At 40.5% G+C, this 21,325-nt stretch overlaps 1 protein-coding gene across 1 annotated transcript in view; it reads right to left on the bottom strand.

The window, feature by feature from the left end:
- Positions 1 to 21,090, bottom strand: part of ARHGAP20 (Rho GTPase activating protein 20) — a 147,455-nt gene extending 126,365 nt beyond the window's left edge. The window contains exons 1-2 of the mRNA XM_029208693.1: positions 20,846 to 21,090; positions 3,460 to 3,542 (exon numbers count right to left, since the gene is read on the bottom strand). Coding sequence (XP_029064526.1) covers positions 3,460 to 3,542; positions 20,846 to 20,950 — 188 coding nt within the window. The 5' untranslated portion in view covers positions 20,951 to 21,090. The remainder of the gene's footprint in view (positions 1 to 3,459; positions 3,543 to 20,845) is intronic.
- Positions 21,091 to 21,325: the final 235 nt, after the last annotated feature.

Genomic DNA, 21,325 nt, shown 5'->3' with positions numbered 1-21,325 from the left:
ATAAAAATTCTAATCACACTTGCATAGACAAGGTTTAGAAGGACATACAAATGATTAATCATGGTTACCCCTGGGGATGGAGAGGGGACTTTGCTTTTGGTTTTATAATGTCCACACTGTTTTATAAGAAATACATATTATAATCCTGTACTTCCTTAAAATTTTGGTTCAGTATTCCCTTTTTGAAAGCATTCTTTTATAAAAGGATTCTTTTGTAGCAGCCTGTCATAGTGGTTCTCTACCAAGAGTGTATCAGAATCAACTATGAAGAGTTTTTGAAAAATATGTAGATGCCTGGGTCCCTCTGCAGAATACTGACTTTAAAAGCTTCAGAAACCACCAGACTAGATGACCTTTAAGGTTCATTCCAATCCTGAGATTACACTACTTACAAATATTTTGTACACATTCAACACCCAATAGCTTTTTGGTTTTTTTGTTACACACGTTAACCACCCAATACTACATAGCATAAAAGCATTATTTCTAAAAGATAGGTGAAGGTCCTGTTCCCCTGCACTACACACTCACACTACTGACCTGGAGAAAATCACAGGAAATAAACTGAAGATTAAAACATATCCATCTTCAACTTAAATATCCTTTTTTATTTTGCAAAAAAACCATCATATTTCCCTATTTCTGAGGCAGGAATTTGGGAAACTGACTCTAATGTAAGTACCAGTTATTACAGAGGTGATGGGGAGGCAGGAATGGGGAAGGACGTGGTTGTATATTATCATATTGGTTCTCTAACTCAAAACAACCCCAGTAAGTCATGTAAGTGTTAGCTCTTCCCTAACCTGGCACTTAATCTCTATCAGTCATTCTCAATCCTAGATCCAATGTCCCTTTGTTATATAAAGGACAAATGCATATACATTTATTCCAATTCCTCCTTTTCTATCCTGAAACAAAATTCACAGATATTTAACAGAATTTCAAAAGTGTCGATAAAATACTCTGATAGTAATATAAGAGAAATGAAAGTAATTAATAACAAATTATGTATTTCAATATGTATATGCTCATTCATGACTATATTAAAATACAATGAAGTAGTCAGATATGCTTACACCTACTTATAATGAATATATTTAGTACGAGAAAGTGAAGTAAAGCCAAGTGATTTTCTGAAATGATTCCAAACAATACAAAGTGCAATTATCTCTTGGTATGCAAGGTAGCTACATTTCTGGAAACTTTAGTGTTTATTATATCTACATAAAAGGATATAAAATACTTTGTATATAAAACATAGTTATAGGCATTGATAATTATATAAAGTTTTTTTCCCCCTCTTCACAAGTATTCCATACATGGTACATTCAAAAACTATGCAGGAGCCACAAAACTGTTGTGTAGGATGTCCTGTGCATTATGTGATGTCTAGTATCTCTGGCGACTGCCCCCTAAATCATTTTGCTTCACAAAATTGCAGAATGCCCCCTGGAGGTTAGTACCACCCTGTTGAGAACCAATGGTCTATATGAACTTTCAGTACCTACATGCATACTGTTGTAAATCCTCACCCTGGGTTAGCGGGTTAAGTGGGCCACTATTTGACCCCTGATTTGGGGCTAAAGCTTCTCTGATACGAATAAGGGCTACTTTTTTTTTTTTTTTTACATCTTTATTGGAGTATAATTGCTTTACAGTGGTGTGTTACTTTCTGCTTTATAACAAAGTGACTCAGTTATACATATACATATGTTCCCATATCTCTTCCCTCTTGCGTCTCCCTCCCTCCCTATGCCACCCATCTAGGAGGTCACAAAGCACCGAGCTGATCTCCCTGTGTTATGCAGCTGCTTCCCACTAGCTATCTATTTTACGTTTGGTAGTGTATATATGCCCATGCCACTCTCTCACTTTGTCACAGCTTACCCTTCCCCCTCCCCAAGGGCTGCTTTTAATTAAAAAGCTTAACACATGTTCATCCCAGGAACTTCCAATAAAAAATTTTACCTAAAACTGTTTACCTGTTTTTAAAAAAGTGAATAATAAAGCTATTTTTACATATACAGTAGAATTAAAGACAATTCTGCCTCCTCTGTCTATTTCCCCTAAAAAATAATTTCTCCTGAGTTTTCTAGGTAAGCAAGGTCAAACTGTGAAGATATAACCATTCTTTTCTCATCTACATGAATGCAAAGATATACTAATATAAACAATCTAAAAGTCATTTATATATGGCACTGAAGTATATTACTGTATTATTCATTTGGCAGAAGAATATCTTCCTAATTAAATTTTGATTAGGCATCTATTAAAAGTAATTTACATTTTCTGATCAACCCAATGACTAAAGCGTGTGTCATCTGTGGGCAGCTGGGAGAGCTGCTTGAGTCTGAGAACTTGCTGAGTACTAAGAGGGGAGGGACTTAAGTATTTTGAAAGTTTCACTCTTTGAGATTTGGCTATATAATTTATTTTGGACACTGAAAAAAAATTCCATGCCTTCACATAGATTTTATGTTAAATTAGCACACCATTCATAGAAATATCAGATACACCCTCACTTTTTAAAAAGTGATAAGGACTTCACTTTACATGAAAGGATTCACATATTAGAGGAAAATCATCACAGGTTTCCTTTGAACACAAAATGCCTCTGAGTTAAAATGCCATTAAAATTATTGAATAAATTAATGATTGAATAGCCATTCAATTTATAAGTATTATGAAAGACTCTCTTAAGATGTCCACAGCCTGTTTTTCCACTTTAAATTTCACTAATTAATCACTAATTAATCTAACCAGTAATGCCTAAAAGAAATCAACACTCATTTTTTTTTTTTTTTTTTTTTCCCGGTACACGGGCCTCTCACTGTTGTGGCCTCTCCCATTGTGGAGCGCAGGCTCCAGACGCGCAGGCTCAGTGGCCATGGCTCACGGGCCCAGCCGCTCCGCGGCCTGTGGGATCTTCCCGGACCAGGGCACGAACCCGTGACCCCTGCATCGGCAGGCGGACTCTCAACCACTGCGCCACCAGGGAAGCCCAACACTCAATTTTTTAATAATCTTAATCTGGCTCTCTTTCTTCATACCTAAAATTGGTAAAAAACTTGCCTTTTCCCCATACACAGGCATCACCTTAAGATAAAAAGTAAGCAAAAGTTTGTGCATAACCAAACATGTATAGTGGTTAAAATAACTTATCTTTAGTATACTGATTTCTAATTGTTTCCATAAATAAACTTTAACAATGTGTGGAACATGCATGTTTGTGTACCATGTGATGTAAGATTCACTTCTGAATCAGTTTTAAAGCAATTGATCACCAGCTCTTAAAAGGCTTTAAGTGTCACATAAAGAATAGGCCTTATTAAATAAACTCAGAAGTCATATTTTCTATTATTTAACAGAGAATTCTGGTCTTGATAAAAAGCAAACAAACCCCACAGGTAAAAGAAATGAAGCACATACCAAATGTTTAACACAAAGCTTTTCACTTACTTGGTACTAGGTCGTTTTTGCAGAGCTTTATCCAGGATAAGAGATGGAGCACTCCTCCTCCTTTCTGCTAGTGTTTTCATTTTCTGTAGAGGAAAAAAGATCACAGTGAAGACCACATGGCTTGTAAAGCAAAGCAAGTAAATGCCTATTTTCAATCCAACTCAGCAAGTTTTGTATTGCCTATCCTTACCTATCAAGGAGTTTGCAATCTTATTCTGGAAATAAATAATAACATCTAAACTAAGATAGTAAGCATCAAAAAGTGGTACAGGCAGTAAGTATTTTTTATGGTCAGAGAACAAGGTGGTTAAATGGTGACTAGAGTATTTGGGAAAACAGCTCATAACCATTATCATCAACTGCAGCTTTACTGCTTATTATGTGCCAGGCCCTATGCCAAAGGCAGGACTGGATTATCTAATTTATACTCTAAAACGTCATCAGAGTAGGTTCTACTAGATCTATTTCACTCGTAGGGTAGGCCCCAAACTGGGCTTCAGGGACAGACAGAATCTGAAGAGATCAAGTAAATGGAGAAGATAAGTAGTTAAAGCACAAGATGGAGACTAGATTTCTTACACACTTAATAGACATTTAAATTTAAATATTTACACATTGGGGAATCTGGTTTTCAAAGGAGGTTTTGTTTTATTTTTTTTGCTGTAACTCTAAAGAAAAAAATATTTTTTTTCTTTTCTAAGTGGTATATAAATATAGAATTAATTGGATAATTCAGGTACTCTGTTCTACAGGACCTAAAATTTGTGGTGAGGTTTTATTCAACTTGAATTAACCCGACAATTACTCTCTAAATTTTCAATCTTACAGATTTAACACCTCTAGATAGAGTCAGAGGAACTGCCACTGGATATAAATGTGAAAATTTACAATACAGTCACAAATAGCCATGAGTGAAGTTCAGGCTGTGTCACCAAAGCATTCTTCCTGCTCTACTCTCTCACCCTTTCCTGGCCAGAAGTCTCACCCACTGCCTGAGGGCCTAAGCCAGCCATGCTTGGGACTGCATGCTCTAAAAAAACCCCACATAAAACCAAGTGGCTCAGTATCAGTTTCTCATTACATGATTCATAAAGGAACTGCTTCTTAATAAAACCTAGACCATCCTAAGGAAGAGAAGAAAAATCATCTAGTGAGAAGGGGATACTAGACTTCTTTGGCACAATTCTTTTCCCCCAGTTTCACCATGCCCCCATGGATCTCTCCCATTATTGTTGGCAGATGTGTGAGAAGTCAAATGCTGAGTGTATCTACATCATCTAGTAGACTCATATTCAGTGCCATGGCCTCAGTGTTGCTGTTCCCTCCATTAATCTTTTGGCTCACACATGAAAACTAAATGCCCAAACCTCCTCAGTATACCTCAGACAGCAACAGAAACAATTACGTAAAACATTAATAAAGAACAGGAAACAAATGGGTAAGAAATATAAAACACCATACTTCTCAATCAGGAGTTATTAACCATGAATCAGTTTCAGGGCAGGTTAAATTATATAAAATTTTTTACATGATAGTATTTGGTGCCTTCCTTCTGAAGAGAAAGCCCACAGTTTTCATCAGATTCCCAGAAGAATCTCTAATCCCTCCAAACCCCAGTGATTTTGATAAACTACTTTATATGTTATGGCTCGTAAGCCCTATCCTACTGTTTTCCATTAGTCACATCTCCTGGGAACCCAACTCTCAGGAATCTAACATCCTGAGGACAGTGTGAATGTAGAGGTTGCAGGGTGAAGGGAAATCTAGGAGACAAGTATTTGTATTGCAAAGTCCAGCGGCCTGTTCCCATATGAAGAGTCTCAATTCTGAAAGATTAGGTTGATTTTACTTAGAAAGGTGGCAGTTTGTTCCTATGCAGATTTTCTGCAGGATTCTGTTTCACCTTCAGGTCTAGGTTTGATTCCTACTCCTTATCCTGAATCCCTTTACTCAGGATCTATTTACTACGCTTTGAACTTTGAAATGCTCCCAATCCTTTAAGCTTGACCTGGGCCCCTCACCCTCGATCTGTTTTGACCTTGAGGGTCTGCCTAGCCTACCTGAGCAGGGGCCACATTCCTGGACCTGTCTCAGCAGTCTTACTTCTGCTGCTCCTAATCCTCTGACACCACTCTCAGCAGATCCAAGTGCCTAAACAAGATCTTCATTAACATATGATTTCTAATTCTGAGCTCCTTGGTTTTCAGGTTTACAAAGAATTTGGAAAGGGCTCAAAAGACAGCCATAAAAATGATTTAAAAATGTGAAAAAAAGAAAGAACCCTAAGACAAGTTAAAATGATCTTAAATTCTTCATTTGGAAACAGTAAATCTCCAAAGTAATGCAGTTATTATACAGAGGATAGCAAGGGTCTTCCAAAGAAGATAAGGCGAAAAGAAATGCAGCTATACTACAGACTGAGAATCCAGGTTAATCCCTCAAGATATTTATCAAAGCTGTGAACGAAATTATGAACATAACTTCAAGGGGTTCAGAAACACCCAACAAGGATTCTTGAGGGATCCATGGACTCCAAATTTGAAACCTTCCCATACAAGGAAATCTTTCTGATACTGACGGCTGTTAAACATGAGAATGGATAATTAAAGAAGAGTGACAAATTTTCTTCTGTAAAGGTTCTTTTAAAATAGGAGTTTTTCATGGAGACCTAATGTAGAGTACCATTTATATATATTTGTATATAGTAATTAGATTGTGTTTTCTTAGTCATAAAATTGGCAGATGTGTGAGAAGTCAAATGCTGAGTGTATCTACATCATCTAGTAGACTCATATTCAGAGAATGCAATCAAACTACAGGCAAAATATTATTTTTATTTGAGGTCCTATTGTTTGTACTGAGACACCACTACTAATGAGACATGCAGCCTAAGGCAATTCAGACACCCCTCTGGGCCTCCATTTCTGTATCTAGAAAATGAGAAAATTTGGACTACATAGTCTCTTAGGTTCCTTCTACTTCTGATATTCTCATGTTAAGTGTCTACCAAAGATTCACCCTGGATATGCTAGAAAATAAACATTATATACAAAATGAATTTAGAACTTGTAGGATTCATTTCTCTTGTAAGTAATAAAAAGTCTTAAGAGTTGTCAATATAATGGGAGCCTAGGTATTAATTCATTCAAAATACATATCTCTTTCTTTTGCTCAAAAGTATAGCAAAACAAAGAACCAATGGTGACTTCAAAAAACTTCACATATCTATCAAAGAATCTGTTCTCAGGCAATAAAGACTTGGATTTTCTTTTTGTTTATAACAACTGTGTGAAATATAATACATGGAAATAGAAGGAGACTATCGATTCCTTTCTAAATGTACAATACTACAAACTTGTCAGGAAAGACTGAGGCTATACTTATATTGTACCAGCACCAACAAATTTCCCAGTTGTTCAGTGACAGGGAAAACTATGATCGTTTGCCTCACAGGAAACAGAAAATAGGTTTAAAACAGTGTAGGTTTCTTTGTTAGCTTAAAAATCGTAATCCACGGTGGTTTTTCAGAATGCCCAAGTGCTTGATGTCTATATTGAGATTACCTCATAAACATTGGGTGCCATTCTGAAACTGAGTAATTTTTAAAAGGTAATCTTCTAAATTGACAAACTAAACATTAGGGAAAAAATCAACTGCATTAATCTTTTAGAAATGATTTTCTTGATTTTGTACCATTTGCCAAGGTTTAAGCACTAGAGGGAAATTAGATCTTTGGTTTTCTGAGCTGTCTCCTCTGCAGCTATATTCAGTATCAGAGGCAAAAAAAACTATTCTGCCAAAGAGTAAATGAATGGAGATCATAAGTGAAGATGAGACCCAAATGCCTATACTTCATTTTTCTTTCATGTTTCAATAATAACACAAAACTGTAGCAACTTTACCAGCTAACGTGCAAGGTGCTTTCCACTTCAATTCTTTTTTTAATCAGTTGGATGAACTAAATGTTGAACTCTCTGTGTTCCTAACTTGCTTCACAGCTATGCCTCAGTTATAGCATTTCAGATTATATTATAATTATCTTTCTGCCCCTTTCTAGAGAGCAAGGACTACATCTTATTTCCAAACTTTCTCCCGTCCTTCAACAACTACTGAAATTCTACTCTGTAGCAGACCTATCTTTGCATTCCTAGAGCCTAGTACAACACCTGGTACAAACTATATACTCAATAGATGAAGGTTTTAAGTGAATTTAAAAATCCACTCATTGTCCACATCTACACTACTGCGTCCAAACACACACACAGAAACATAAACAAACTTACTTAAAGGGGTTCTGCTGGAATGCTGTCACTAAGGAAATATAAGCATTTGCTATGGAACTGGATGGTAGAATCATCCTTGTACATTGCAAACTACATCTTTTGACATAGTGTTGACATTTACATTACCATTGAGTTTCATGGTAAACATTTGTCTGATGATTCTTTTAACTTGTTGGCAACTTAATTCCTTGCCAACAAATGGTGCTGGGACAAGTGGATATCCACATGCAAAAGAATGAAGTTGGACTCCTATCTCACACCATATACAAAAATTAACTCAAAATGGATCAACGATCTAAAAGAGCTGAAACTGTAAAAATTTTAGAAGAAAATATAGGCATAAATATCTGTGACCATGGATTAGGCAATGGTTTCTTAGATATGACCAAAAGCACAAACAACAACAAAAAAAACACAGATAAATTGGACATCATCAAGGTTAAAACTTCTGTGCTTCAATGGACACTATTAAGGAAGTGAAAAGAAAACCTACAGAATGGGAGAACATTTTTGCAAATCATGTATCTGATAAGGGATTTGTATCCAGAATATTTAAATTTAAGGAACTGTTACAATTCAATAAAGACAAGTAAGCTAGTTTAAAAATGGGCAAAGGATCTGAATAGACAGTTCTCCTAAGGAGATACATAAATGGCCAATAAGCACATGAAAAGGTGCTCAACATCATTAGCCATCAGGGAAATGCAAATCAAAACTCTGAAATACCACTTTATACTCATCAGGATGGGTACAATAAAAAAGACAAATAAATAACAAGTGTGAGGATGTGGATAAATTGAACTGTTATTCACTGCTAGTGGGAATGTAAAATGGCGCTGTCACTTTGCAAAACAGTTTGTTAAGTTCGGCAAATGGCTAAACATAGAGTTACCATATGATCCTGAAATTCCTCTTGGGTATATAACCAAGAGAAAGGAAAATATATGTCCACACAAAAACATGTACATGAATGTTCACAGCAACAGTGTTCACAATAGTCAAAAAGTGGAAACAACCCCAATGTCCATCAACTGATGAATGCATAAACAAAATGTGGTACATCCATAAAATAGAATACTACTTGCCAATAAAAGAAAAGAAGCCATGAAATGTGCAACAACATGGATGAATCTTGAAAACATCATGCTAATTAAAAGAAGTCAGTCACAAAGGACCACATACTATATGACTCCACTTAAATGAAATATCCAGAATAAACAAATCTATAGGAACTTAGATTAGTGCTTGCCTGGGGTTTGGGGGATGAGGGAATTGGGATGTAATGGCTAACAGGTGCAGTGTTTCTTTTTGTGGTAATGAAAATGTTCTAAAATTGTGGAAATGAATGCACAATTCTAGGAATATACTAAAAACCACTGAATCCACTTTTAAGTGGATAAATGGTATATAAATTATATTTCAACAATGCTGTTAAAATGAAAAAAACAAAAACAACAGCAACAAAAATTAACTACCAAACTACTAAACTACTGGGCTCCAGCCCAGCAAACTGGTTCATAGCCAGAAGCTATAATTTTCCTTACTCATATAATAATCATCTGAAGTATATTTACATTAAAATGGAAATTACTTATTTGTTTTTTGTCCAACATGTTTTTGTACAAAATATCTGAGTGGCTCTCCATTTGAATTCCTCAGAGATCTGAGGAATATGCCCACCTGCTTATTGTGGGTTGCCACTATTCCTTCCCTATTCCTCCAGTGCCCTACTCAGTATTTCCACATAGTAAATCCTCAATAGCTGTGTGTTAAATCAATGAATTAACGCTACCAATACCTGAGAGTTTAAGGTGGTAATGCAAGTGTGCCTACGTAGGAAACTAAGATTGTAAGCAGGTTATCGAAGAAAAAAGTTTTGTTCTTTTATTTTCAACAACGCATAAAACACTGTTTATATTAAAAACCTATATGTAGGACTTCTCTGGTGGTGCAGTGGTTAAGAATCCGCCGGCCAATGCAGGGGACACGGGTTCCAGCCCTGGTCTGGGAAGATCCCACATGCTGCGGAGCAACTAAGCCTGTGCGCCACAACTACTGAGCCTGTGCTCTAGAGCCCGCGTGCCACAACTACTGAAGCCCGTGCGCCTAGAGCCCGTGCTCTGCAACAAGAGAAGCCACCACAGTGAGAAGCCCTCACACCACAACAAAGAGTAGCCCCCGCTTGCCACAACTAGAGAAAGCCCGCGTGCAGCAACGAAGACCCAACACAGCCAAAAATAAACTAATTAATTAAAATTTTTTTTTAAAAAAGAAACCTATATGTAGTCTCTCACTGGAATTTTAACTTCATGTCAACCAGAAGATACAGAGCTATTTTTGGAACCTCTAAATCACTCTGAATCTGGTCATTCTCAGTTCTCATAGAGATTTAAAGGAAAAAAAGCCTATCAAAAGAAAGGACCAGGATGAAAGAGTTAAGTCAGATGGACTACAATTTTTCATACTTTGCTTTGTTCCAGTCACTTTATGAAGAAAAAAATTCAAGCATTTCAGTTGAATTTAAGTCAAATGTACTAAAGTCACTTTCAAACATTTAAAATTAGCATAACGTTAAAATAAGGACTTTGAGGAAAGCTTTTAAGAACTCTAAACTTTCAAAGATAGAAAAAAATGTTTAATCAAATTTACAAATTACCTTACTCAAATTTGACTCTTAATCCTTTGCAGCTAATCTGTACACTTTAGTGAGCAATGAACTATTTCTTTCTTGTCTTCCGTACATGTCTGCAGCACTTATTTGCAGAGACATATCTCAAAGACATCGGCCCTGCAAGGGAACAAGGAAATTATTTTTACCCCTGCCCCTTGCTTCTATGTCCTATTATTACCACAAGGTTTTGACCACTGGATGAGCTGAAGCTTCCCACTATTGTCACTTTTGTCTATGATGAGTATGATCTTCTATTTACTCATAATCATCCCAGCCAAAATCAGTTTGAGCATTTAATTAAAACAAATGTCATCACAGCCCAGACTGTTATAAAGGGATATAATTTCTTTCTGAAATTAAGAAAGAAATGTTTCTACTTTTGGCTATCTTTCCTCTTTCTGTGAGACAAGAACTTTGAAATAAAATAACAAGCCTGAGAATCTATGTAATGTAGAAGAATCGGCACTGGGCTAGAAGACATTGGACCTAAATTCTGGATCCTGGTTCTATCACTTCTCAGAGTCTTCTCTGTAAAATGACATGACTGTTTGACCTACCACAAAAAATCAAAAAAGATTATATATGTGAAAGTCCTTTGACAGGGAAAGCACCATGATAGCATAACATACAGAGTAATGCTTTGGAGTGATAAGTACTGTATGTAATAAATATGAGGATAGTAGAACTCCCCTTCTACATTATTATTTGTTCTTCTGTCTCTACCCTACCCATGCAGACTTCTGGAGCACCACTATGTGCCTTCAAGTTGGCTAGACTTTCTTCTTTGGCAAAGCTACCAGTTTCAACCTCCTGTCATGATTCCCTTTAGTAGCACCCTGGAGTAGGCAAGGTTGATCACCAATGGTCTATCCCTAATATTCCCTTACAGGGCAGGGCTTCACTAAATTTTTCACATCACAGTCCGTACGAAGTGCTATTATTTCTACATCCATGGCACACTGTGACAAAGGGGTTCTCTGGTTCCCCAGTGCCCATCCACCTGCATGAAGGCTAAGAGGCTTGAATGTATCAGACACTGTTGGAAAACTCGGCAACCTCTCACTTCCTCCTGCAGAGGGGAAGAGTACAGTGATCAAATCCAAAAACCATAATGGTAAAAACCAGAGTGCATCAAATAAGAATAAAAAACAGGCCAAGGGCTTCCCTGGTGGCGCAGTGGTTGAGAGTCCGCCTGCCGATGCAGGGGACATGGGCTCGTGCCCCGGTCCGGGAAGATCCCCCGTGCCGTGGAGTGGCTGGGCCCGTGAGCCATGGCCGCTGAGCCTGGGCATCCGGAGCCTGTGCTCCGCAGCGGGAGAGGCCACAACAGTGAGAGGCCCGCGTACCGCAAAAAACAAAACAAACAAACAAACAAAAAACAGGCCAAGATCCGATCAGATTCAGATATACTGTAACCTCATAATGCCTACTGTGGAAGCTGAGGTTCCAGATGGTGAATGTAGGGGTAGAAGAGGAAATACAGACACTCTCCTAGGTATAAATTAGGATGAAGGTAAACAGGGAAAGCAAAAGGCCACAGAGCAGTTGGGTTTTCCAGATCTTTGAAATATGAGCTGATGTGGGCACACATACATTCCATTTTCAGAGTCCACACACAAGTGACCAGACATCCAGAAACAGGCCTTACCTTTCAGTTGTGTCATGTGACAGCTGTCTGTCAAAATTAGGTCAAGGCTGCTCAGCACAGCAGTGACATGCTGATAGAGCTATTTCTGCTGTCAGTTGGATGTTTCTAATCTAAACTTGTCCTGGATAAAGAAAATCAGACTGAAACAAAATTATAAAATAAACTGGCTATGTTGCCTACAAGCCCCATTACTGGTGGCTGACAAAAGGCAGTTTCCTCTGATCCCTTTCCAGCCTCCCACATTGTGGCTAAGTCTTGCATAAGCAAACAAAAGCTAAACATCACCCCATCCTAGGCTGCTTCAAAAAACTGCTGCCGTGGCTACTAACGAATTGAGCATTCACCTTGAAGGCTTTCTGCACACATTAGAACCTTAGAGTCCCTGTGATCTAGAACACTTGCTATACCAACAGAACAGGAAAGCAAACTTTCACCTCAATGAAAGTTTATTTTAAAGGTAGTCTGGGGACTTCCCTGGTGGCCAGTGGTAAAGAATCCACCTTACAGTGCAGGGGCCACGGGTTCCATCCCTGGTCAGGGAACAAAGATCCTACATGCCACGGGGCAACCAAGCACATATGCCTCAACTAGAGCCAGCATGCCGCAAACTACAGAGCCCATGTGCTCTGGAGTCCGCATGTCACAACTAGAGAGAAGACTGCACGCTGCAACAAAAGATCCTGCATGCTCAGGCTACTTACTATACCAAAATAACACAGACTGGATGATTTAAATGACACAAACTTATTTCTCATGGTTCTGGAGGCTAGGAAGTCCAAGGTCAAGGTGTCAGCAGATTTAGTTCTTGGTGACGGCCCTCTTCCTGCTTTGCAGACAGCTGCCTTTTTGTTGTACCCTCACATGGGGTACACAGAGAGCAAGCTTTCTGGTCTCTTATAAGGGCAGTAATCCCATCATGGGGATTCTGCCTTCATGACCTCTTCTAAGCTAATTATTTCCCCTATCTCCAAATACAGTTGACCCTTGAAGGACACAGATCTGAACTGTGCAGGTCCACTTACATATGAAATTTTTTTCAATAAATACATACTATAGTACTAAACTATATGAGGTTGGTTGAACATGTGGATGCAGAACCATGGATAAAGAGTGCCCACTGTAAAGTTCTAAGTGGATTTTTGACTGCATGGAGGGTCAGCACCCCTAACCCCCACATTGTTCAAGGGTCAATTGTATTATCATAATGGGGGTTACAGCCTCAAAATCTGAGTTTCGGGAGGACACAAACATTCAGCCTGTAACAGAGGTTTTTGCCAAATACTCTGGAGACCGAGGGGTATGAGTCATGAAACTCCATCAAATCACAATAATAAAATGTACATATATGTCCTCAAAGCACTGTTTATATGAGTGTGTGTACATATAAGTTTGTAAACACACACATATCTAACCTTGATATTATATACCTATTTATTTTTGTGACACTGTATAGTTTATAACATGTTTTAGCAGCAATTTAAATTGAAGTCCAGTGTATTTTCAGCTACTGATACCTTCTAAGAAGGCAAGTTTTATAATCACAGATGTTTGTTAAGTTGTATGTGGTCCTATAAGGCACAAGACATCTTTACTTTGAAAAGAAGAACCACCAAGTCCTGGATGGCAGGATAAGAACAGTGAAAAAATTCAGACACCCAAATTATTGAAGTTCAAGTTTTCACTTTCTGAAGATGCTATCAGCTGTCTCACTTCTCCCAGTCTACTGAATATGTTCCACCTCTTATCCCGCAGACCTTTCACCAAACCCTAAATCAGAAGAATGGTGAAGGGAAAGAGTTATAAATTGCTTCACAACAAACTTCATTTCAGAACCAAAAAGCAACTGCACCATTTAGATATCTGTGACTTGTGAATTTTCAGTCTATAAGTTACAACTCTCTATTTAACTCTGAGGACTCAATATTCAAAATTAATAATTACTTTTTACACAAATGTGTAAAGAATGTGTAAAAATAAAGTATTTAACTTTCATTTCATAAAAAACAACATATTCTGTTCTAATATATGAATGTCAGAGTCACAAAAATTAATTTTCTTTTGCTATGTTAAAATGCACTGCTGTGTTCACATTTTAAGTGAAGATGACTATGGAAGCAAGTTTTTTCCTACACTCAAGATTCATTATATCAAAATGTTTACTGAATTGAGAGTTTCAGCTGGGTTTCCCACACACAATTTTCCACGGTGGAAACAACTGAGGCATAGGATTCTGTGCAGCCACACATAACTTTGAAATATATTTCTATGAGTTTGGAGAATATGCCAAGTTTTCCAACAGCATCAATGTGGAAAGCAGGCCTGGCTAAAGAGCTCCTGAAATATGAGTGCCTTATATAAAACATCTGAAAATGACAGATGACAGATACCAAGGGATAAAGATCACAAATTTCCAAAGAAATTATAGCAATGATTGTGTCACTGATTGTCACTATTAGTCAATATTTACTATGATGGTTAATTTTATGTGTCAACTTGACTGTCCATGGCATGCTCAGATTATACATTATTTCTGGGTGTGTCTGTGAAGGCATTTCCAGATGAAATCAGCATTTGAATTGGTGGACTCAGTAAAGTAGGTTGTCTTCCCCAATGCGGTTGGGCATCATTCAATCCCTTGAGGACTTTTACAGAACAAAAAGTGGAGGAAGGAGGAATTTGCCCCTTTTTCCTCCCTCACTGTCCAGCTGGAACATTTCATTTCTTCCTGTCCTCAGGAAAAGATGGTGGTGAATTACACCACCGACTTTTCTGCAGATGGCAATCATGGGACTCCTACTGGTCTGTTTTTCTGGAGAACCCCGACTAATACATTTACCTAACATTTACCTAATGGCAGCAGTGAACATAATATTCTGTGGTACACGGAGAATGTAGAGACTCTGCTCCCTGAAGAACAAAATTATCTCTCAGGAGAAAAACTTCTCAAATATGGCTTGTTCAACTGCTTATATAAAATTCACATCTACTCTCTCCTACATCTTATGTTATAAACAATAAAAAATGCATCTATAATCTAGTTGGAAAGAGAAATAGAGTTAGAAGATCTGGGTTCAAATTCCAGCTCTGCTGCTTACTACATGCAGCCTTGGCAGGGCTCAGTTCCTTCCTCTCTAAGAGTACATTAATAATGCCTACTCCATATATTATAATCAATGTGTATTATGTATAGTTAGGCATTTAGTTAAAGAAGTTTTTTGACAAATTTCCTTTACTTTTCCATATATTATAAACAGTAAACTCTTATCTTTTTCCTCAAGTTTCTACCTTACAATATTTGATATTTATGACATTCAAGGGTGACTGCTTTGATGGTTAGTGTTATGGGCCAAATACTTGTTCTCCCCCCCCCAAATTCATATGTTGAAGCCCTAACCTCCAATGTAATGGTATTAAGAGGTGGGGTCTATGGGAGGTGATTAGGCTTAGATGAGGTCATGAGAATGGGGCCCCTATGACAAGGTTAGTGCCTTTATGAGAAGAAACCAAAGATATCTAACTCCACCTCCATCTCTCTCACTACCTCTCCCTCCCCTTCTTCCCCCTCACCTTCCTCACTCTTTCTTCTCACTCTGTCTCCCATGTGAGGACACAGAAAGAACTGGAAGCCAAGAAGAGGGCTCTCAGCAGGAACTGAATTGGCTGGCACCCGGATCATGGGAATTCATAGCCTCTACAACTGCAGGAAATAAATGTCCTTTGTTTAAGCCACCAGGTTATGGTATTTTGTTACAGCAACCCGAGCTGAATAAGACAAATAGCATTCACTCATTTGCATGTAAATGTTCTTGTATTAAATCCAATGAAATAAAACTTTTTTTATTGCTTTACAGATATCACCTGGTAAAAATTACTAATGGCCTCTGCACTTTTTTCGAAAGTGTTTTTATATTCTTTCTTCTTTTGACCCATAAAAAACAACTTTGTGAGATATACAGGATATGGATTATTACCCCTATTTTACAAACAAAGAAACGAAGTACAGCCAGAAGTTCAGAGGTCACACCGGTGATAACAAGCTCTTTCTGATCTAATTCAGTTTCTGATAATTCCAGACTGCTCTCAGCCAAAACAATCTCATGTACCTGATTTTATGCCACTCATTTTGTGAATAACATCAGAAAAGTATTCAGTAGGATACTGGCTTAACCATGAGCATAATATTTTTCTCAGTATTAAAGAATAAAACCAAGTCTTACACACAAAGATGCTTCATTCAAACCCCAATTGCAAGACACACACATGGCTTAAAGTTGGCTCTCAGGGGTGTTGTACCATAAACTGCTATAAACAGATTTGGACCCAGAGAATGTAGAAAGAAAAGCCAGAATGAAGTGTATAATAGTAGCTGTTACATTTTTAAATGTTGGAGCTATTTTAAAATCCTTTTGCTTTGACTGATTTTCTGTTCCTGTAAGTCTCTCTTCCCTCCCCACAACCTACCTTATTTAAAGACTTTTCAATTAGTATGTGAAACCAAAGGGTCGGGGGCTTGAAAATGACACAAATCATCCCTAACTGAAATTATTCTAATATGTGCTGCCATTTCATTTCACAAAAACTGTTCTGCCCAAACGTGGATATGCTCAAGGATATGTTATCCAGAAGAATTATCCAGAATTCTATCCATAATGCATTATCCAAAGCAACAAATTGTACACTGTAAATAAAGAGCAGTTCTCCGGCTTCCCTGGTGGCACAGTGGTTGAGAGTCCGCTTGCCGATGCAGGGGACACGGGTTCATGCCCCGGTCCAGGAAGATCCCACATGCCGCGGAGCCACTGGGCCTGTGAGCCATGGCCACTGAGCCGGAGCCTGTGCTCCGCAGCGGGAGAGGCCACAACAGTGAGAGGCCCGCGTACTGCAAAAAAACACAAAAAAACAAGCAAAAAAAAAGAGCAGTTCTCTCACTGCAGAAAGTTCTAGTCAACAGTCATGCTCTAGAGGTCAGCAAACAACACCAGGGATTCACCTCCTGTTTTTCTAAATAAAGTTTTATTGGAACATAGCTGTGCCCATTCATTTACATATTGTCTATGGCTGCTTTAGTACTACAATTGCATAGTGGGTAGCTGCAACAGACACACCTTACGGTCTACAAACCTAAATTATTCACTAGCTGGCTCTCTAAGAAAAGGTTTGCTGATCTTGCTCTAAATCATAAACTGAACACAGGGGCATATCTGTCCCTGTTCACTGCCGTATGTAACCCAGCTTATATTTAATGAGTATCTAATACGTAGCACTGTCCTTGACACTGAGGCAGCTGCCTTGAACAATACAGATAATGTCCCTATTCTCATGGTTTTCATAATCTGGTGAGAAGTTCAGGTAACACAACAAGGAAGTAAATAATAATATGTAAGGCAAGGCTGAATGTTAAAATGAGAATAAAACAGAAGGTACAGAACATGACTGAGAGGCAACTTCCACTTAGGTAGTCAGGACAGGCCTCTGGGATAACCTAAGATCAGAACAATTAGAAAGAATCAACACTGCAAAGATGTGTGGCAAAAAAAAAAAAGACAAAAAGGGAATAGCAACACCAAAGCCTCAGAGCAGAATGAATGTGATGACTCAATGTGTGAAAAGGAAGGCCCATGTGGCTGGAGAATACACAAGCAAAGCAGAAAAGGCAGATGAGGGGAATGAAGTAGGGAGGGCTAAGTACAGGAGTCTGAATTTTATTCTAAATATGATGGAAAGCCACCACAAGATTTTAAGCAGTGAGGAACGTGATCAATTTAAATTTTTAAAGATCATTCTGGTGCTTCTAAATGGAGACTAGGTCAGGGAAAAGCAAAAAAGGTGTTAGACAAGTTAGGGAATTTCTGCAAATGTTCAAGTGAGAGATGGTGGTGGTTTGGCTTCGACTACAATGGCAGCAGTAGAGATGAAAGTGGAGAAATTCAAGATATGTTTTGAAGTGATATTCGACTGGCCTTTCTGATGGTTGTTGTAGACTGAGGAAATAAATGCCAGTAGTTGAAAACAAATTCTAGATTTTTAGCTTGAACAATTGGGACATAGTAGTGTGAATTATACACATGGTGGGGAAGTACAAATAAGAGCCATCACTTATTGAGTGCTATTATATATTAATATTCACTCAATTTCACATTTAATTTTCCTAACTATCTTGAGGACTTAGGTACTATTGTTATTTTTCATTTCACAAATAGGAAACTGTAAAAATTCTGGGGTGGGATAGGGAGGGTGGGAGGGAGACACAAGAGGGAGGAGATATGGAGATATATGTATATGTATAGCTGATTCACTTTGTTATAAAGCAGAAACTAACACACCATGGTAAAGCAATTATGCTCCAATAAAGATGTTAAAAAAAAATTCTGACTGTTCAGTAAGAAACACATTTTACATCGCTGCCCAAAATGCACATATATATAAATGAAACAGAGAAAAAAGTTACACAAAGCAATCTTTACCCTTACCACTGTGCCAATATTTTCTGTTCTATTTCATTTTTTTAAATGTTGATTGTAACTGGCAGTTTAAACAACACTGATCCAAGTCTTAGTAATTAACAGTACAACCATATAGTAGACTTTTTAAGAAATAAGTCTCAGGACTCACTAGGACTACCAAACACTAAAAAGGCAAGATGAAACATAAAAGATCAATCTGTTGAGTATTGGGGATACAAAAAGATTGTGGTCCATGAGAGTGTAATGGCAATGATTCTGTGAGCTACAATTTGGAAATATTCTTTTATTATTATTATTTTCTATTGCTATGGAGGTCTGAAATCAAACAGATATGCCTACTAACATTTAAAACAGGCAGAGATGCACTTTTCTGGAAAAAAAATATTAAAAGCAAAATAAAACAGTTCTTCAACCTCACTCTCACCCTAAAGGGAGTAAAAAGCTGTAGAAAGACCAGACTGGCAAAATTTTAAAAGGAAAAGACTAGATTGGTAATGTGACAAATCATTACGTTTTATAATGAAGGACAGCATCTTAAGGACAATGGCTTAAGATGCCCAGCAACCCTTCATTTATTGGACAAGTACTTTGCGGTACTCGGGCCTCTCACTGTTGTGGCCTCTCCCATTGCAGAGCACAGGCTCCAGACGCGCAGGCTCAGCGGCCATGGCTCACGGGCCCAGCCGCTCCACGGCACGTGGGATCTTCCCGGACCGGGGCACGAACCCGTGTCCCCCGCATCGGCAGGCGGACTCTCAACCACTGCGCCACCAGGAAAGCCCAAGACAAGTACTTCTTGATAGATCAAGCTACTCTCATGCTTTCTCGCTTAATTACCGTTAGTAAAAAAGGATGAGATCTGTTCTGGAATACAAATACTTTATTATCCCCAATTCCTTAAGTTTACAGGAATAAAAACTGCTTTAAAACCTATGTTAATTACTGAAAATTCATATAGCACTAACCTAGTAAATTCTCTCCCTCCCTCCCTGCATCTCTGAAGGGGAAAAGCGACAAGGACAAACCGCACCCTCCATACATCAAAGGCTTGAACCAGCACTACAGCCGATACAACATCAAGTTCACTGACACTCCTAGATGGCTCCGCGACACGGTCAAGGTCCTTGGGAGCTCACACACACTTTTACTCTGCACCGATCTCACCACTCTTCCACTGACCTCTAGCCAACCCAGGATCCTGTTGGGAAGAGTCATGAAAGGCAGTAAGATCCGGACAATCAGGGGAGCCTGCGTAGCCCCTTAAGGTTCCAATGATGCAAATGCAATGCCTCAAGACATTTCTTAAGGATGAGTTAGGTTATCCCTCTAAGCCCCATTTTTCTCCACAGAAGCTGGAAGGGAACCACCAGGACACAGAGAAAAAAAGCCAAATATCAGGTTTTGGGGGAGGGGAGGAGCGAGGGCAGACACGGCTAAAAACACCCGAATCAATTCCTCTGAGAGCCGAGCAGCAGAGGCCGGCAGCTCGCGGCCACGTGCACTTGCTGAGGGAACCGTTCCAAAGAAACCTGACCCCATCGGAATCGGCACGCCGCTCGGCGGCCGTGTTTATCCGAAAGGAACGCTACAAGTTGTTGCCCGCATCCCTCCTCCCAGCTTTGTCAGGGGCCACGCGCGCTGCCCGCACGCCCACACCGACACCCAACCCCTCTCCAGCCCCGCCAAGCCCCGAGGGCCAGGGGACAAGCGTAGGGTGAAGGCCCCTCCGCCGCAGCCCACCCGCCCCACCCAGCCCAATTCCAAGCCGAACCGGCCCTCCGCGTCCCCGGGCGTCGACCGGGAGTCGTTCTGTGGGGCGCAGGCACCTCTTCCCGGCCACCCCCAGCAAAATATCGCGGAGAGGCCGCGTCCAGGTGAGGGGCTGAGCCCCGCAGGCGCCGCAGCCCGGCCGCCTACCTTCCTCAGCGCGGTAGCCGCACACGGGCGGACGCCGCTGCCCTGACGACCTCAGAGCTGACCCCGTCAAGGGACGGTGAGCTCCCGGGGGACCTCAGGGAACCCCGGGGCTGGGCACCCAGAGGGGCCGGGAAGGGCGATGCCCCAAACCTGGGCCGCGCGCCCCGCCTGAGGGAGGGGGGACGGGTCCCGCGGCGGATGGAGACGGGGAGGGAGGCTGCCGGGTCCGCTCCGAGAGCGACTGAGACTCTAGACGCGAAAAACCCGGGGGTGACGGGGTCACTTGGGAAACGGGAAGGCGAGAATGGCCTCAGACGAATGACGCGGGCCTCGAGCGTTAAATCCCTGCAGCGTCCGGCCCGCGCGGCGGCGGCGGGCGCCGGGCCCCGCTCGGCGTCCTCACCTTCTTGGTTCCGGGGGCGCCCGCGATCCGAGACACTCCTGTCAGGGAAGAGGAGCGCGCCGGCTGCCCCCCTAGAGTCTCCTGCTGGGGGGACATCGCTTCCATGAAGAGGACTTTCAAGCAAATCCCAGCACAGGAGGAGGCTACGCGGGCATGTCCGTGGGACGTTGGCCGGACGGGCGAGGACGCGCGAGGCCGAGGCGGGCGCCGAGCTCAAGCGGCGAGCCGGGCTCCGAGTGCGAGCCGCGCGCCTCCCGTCGGGGCCATGTACAGCCGCCCGCGCTCGGCACCGCAGCTGCAGGCGATTGCGGCGGCGACCGCCCGTCAGCGCCGCGGCCGCCCCGCCTCGGGCCCGCCCCTCGGCGCCAGGCGCCGCGCGCTGGGCCCTCCCCAGGCCGCCCTCCTCAGGCCGCGGCCCTCCCCGCGCCGGTCCGGCCTGAGGCGCGCCCTTCTAGATATATATTAGGGCACGGGCGCCCG

Source organism: Monodon monoceros, unplaced genomic scaffold (assembly GCF_005190385.1).
Source record: "Monodon monoceros isolate NGI ecotype Baffin Bay Population unplaced genomic scaffold, NGI_Narwhal_1 Super_Scaffold_7, whole genome shotgun sequence".
In the NCBI taxonomy this organism is placed as follows: Eukaryota; Metazoa; Chordata; class Mammalia; order Artiodactyla; family Monodontidae; genus Monodon; species Monodon monoceros.
The sequence above is the reverse complement of the archived record's forward strand: the minus strand, read 5'-3'. Positions and strand labels throughout refer to the sequence as shown.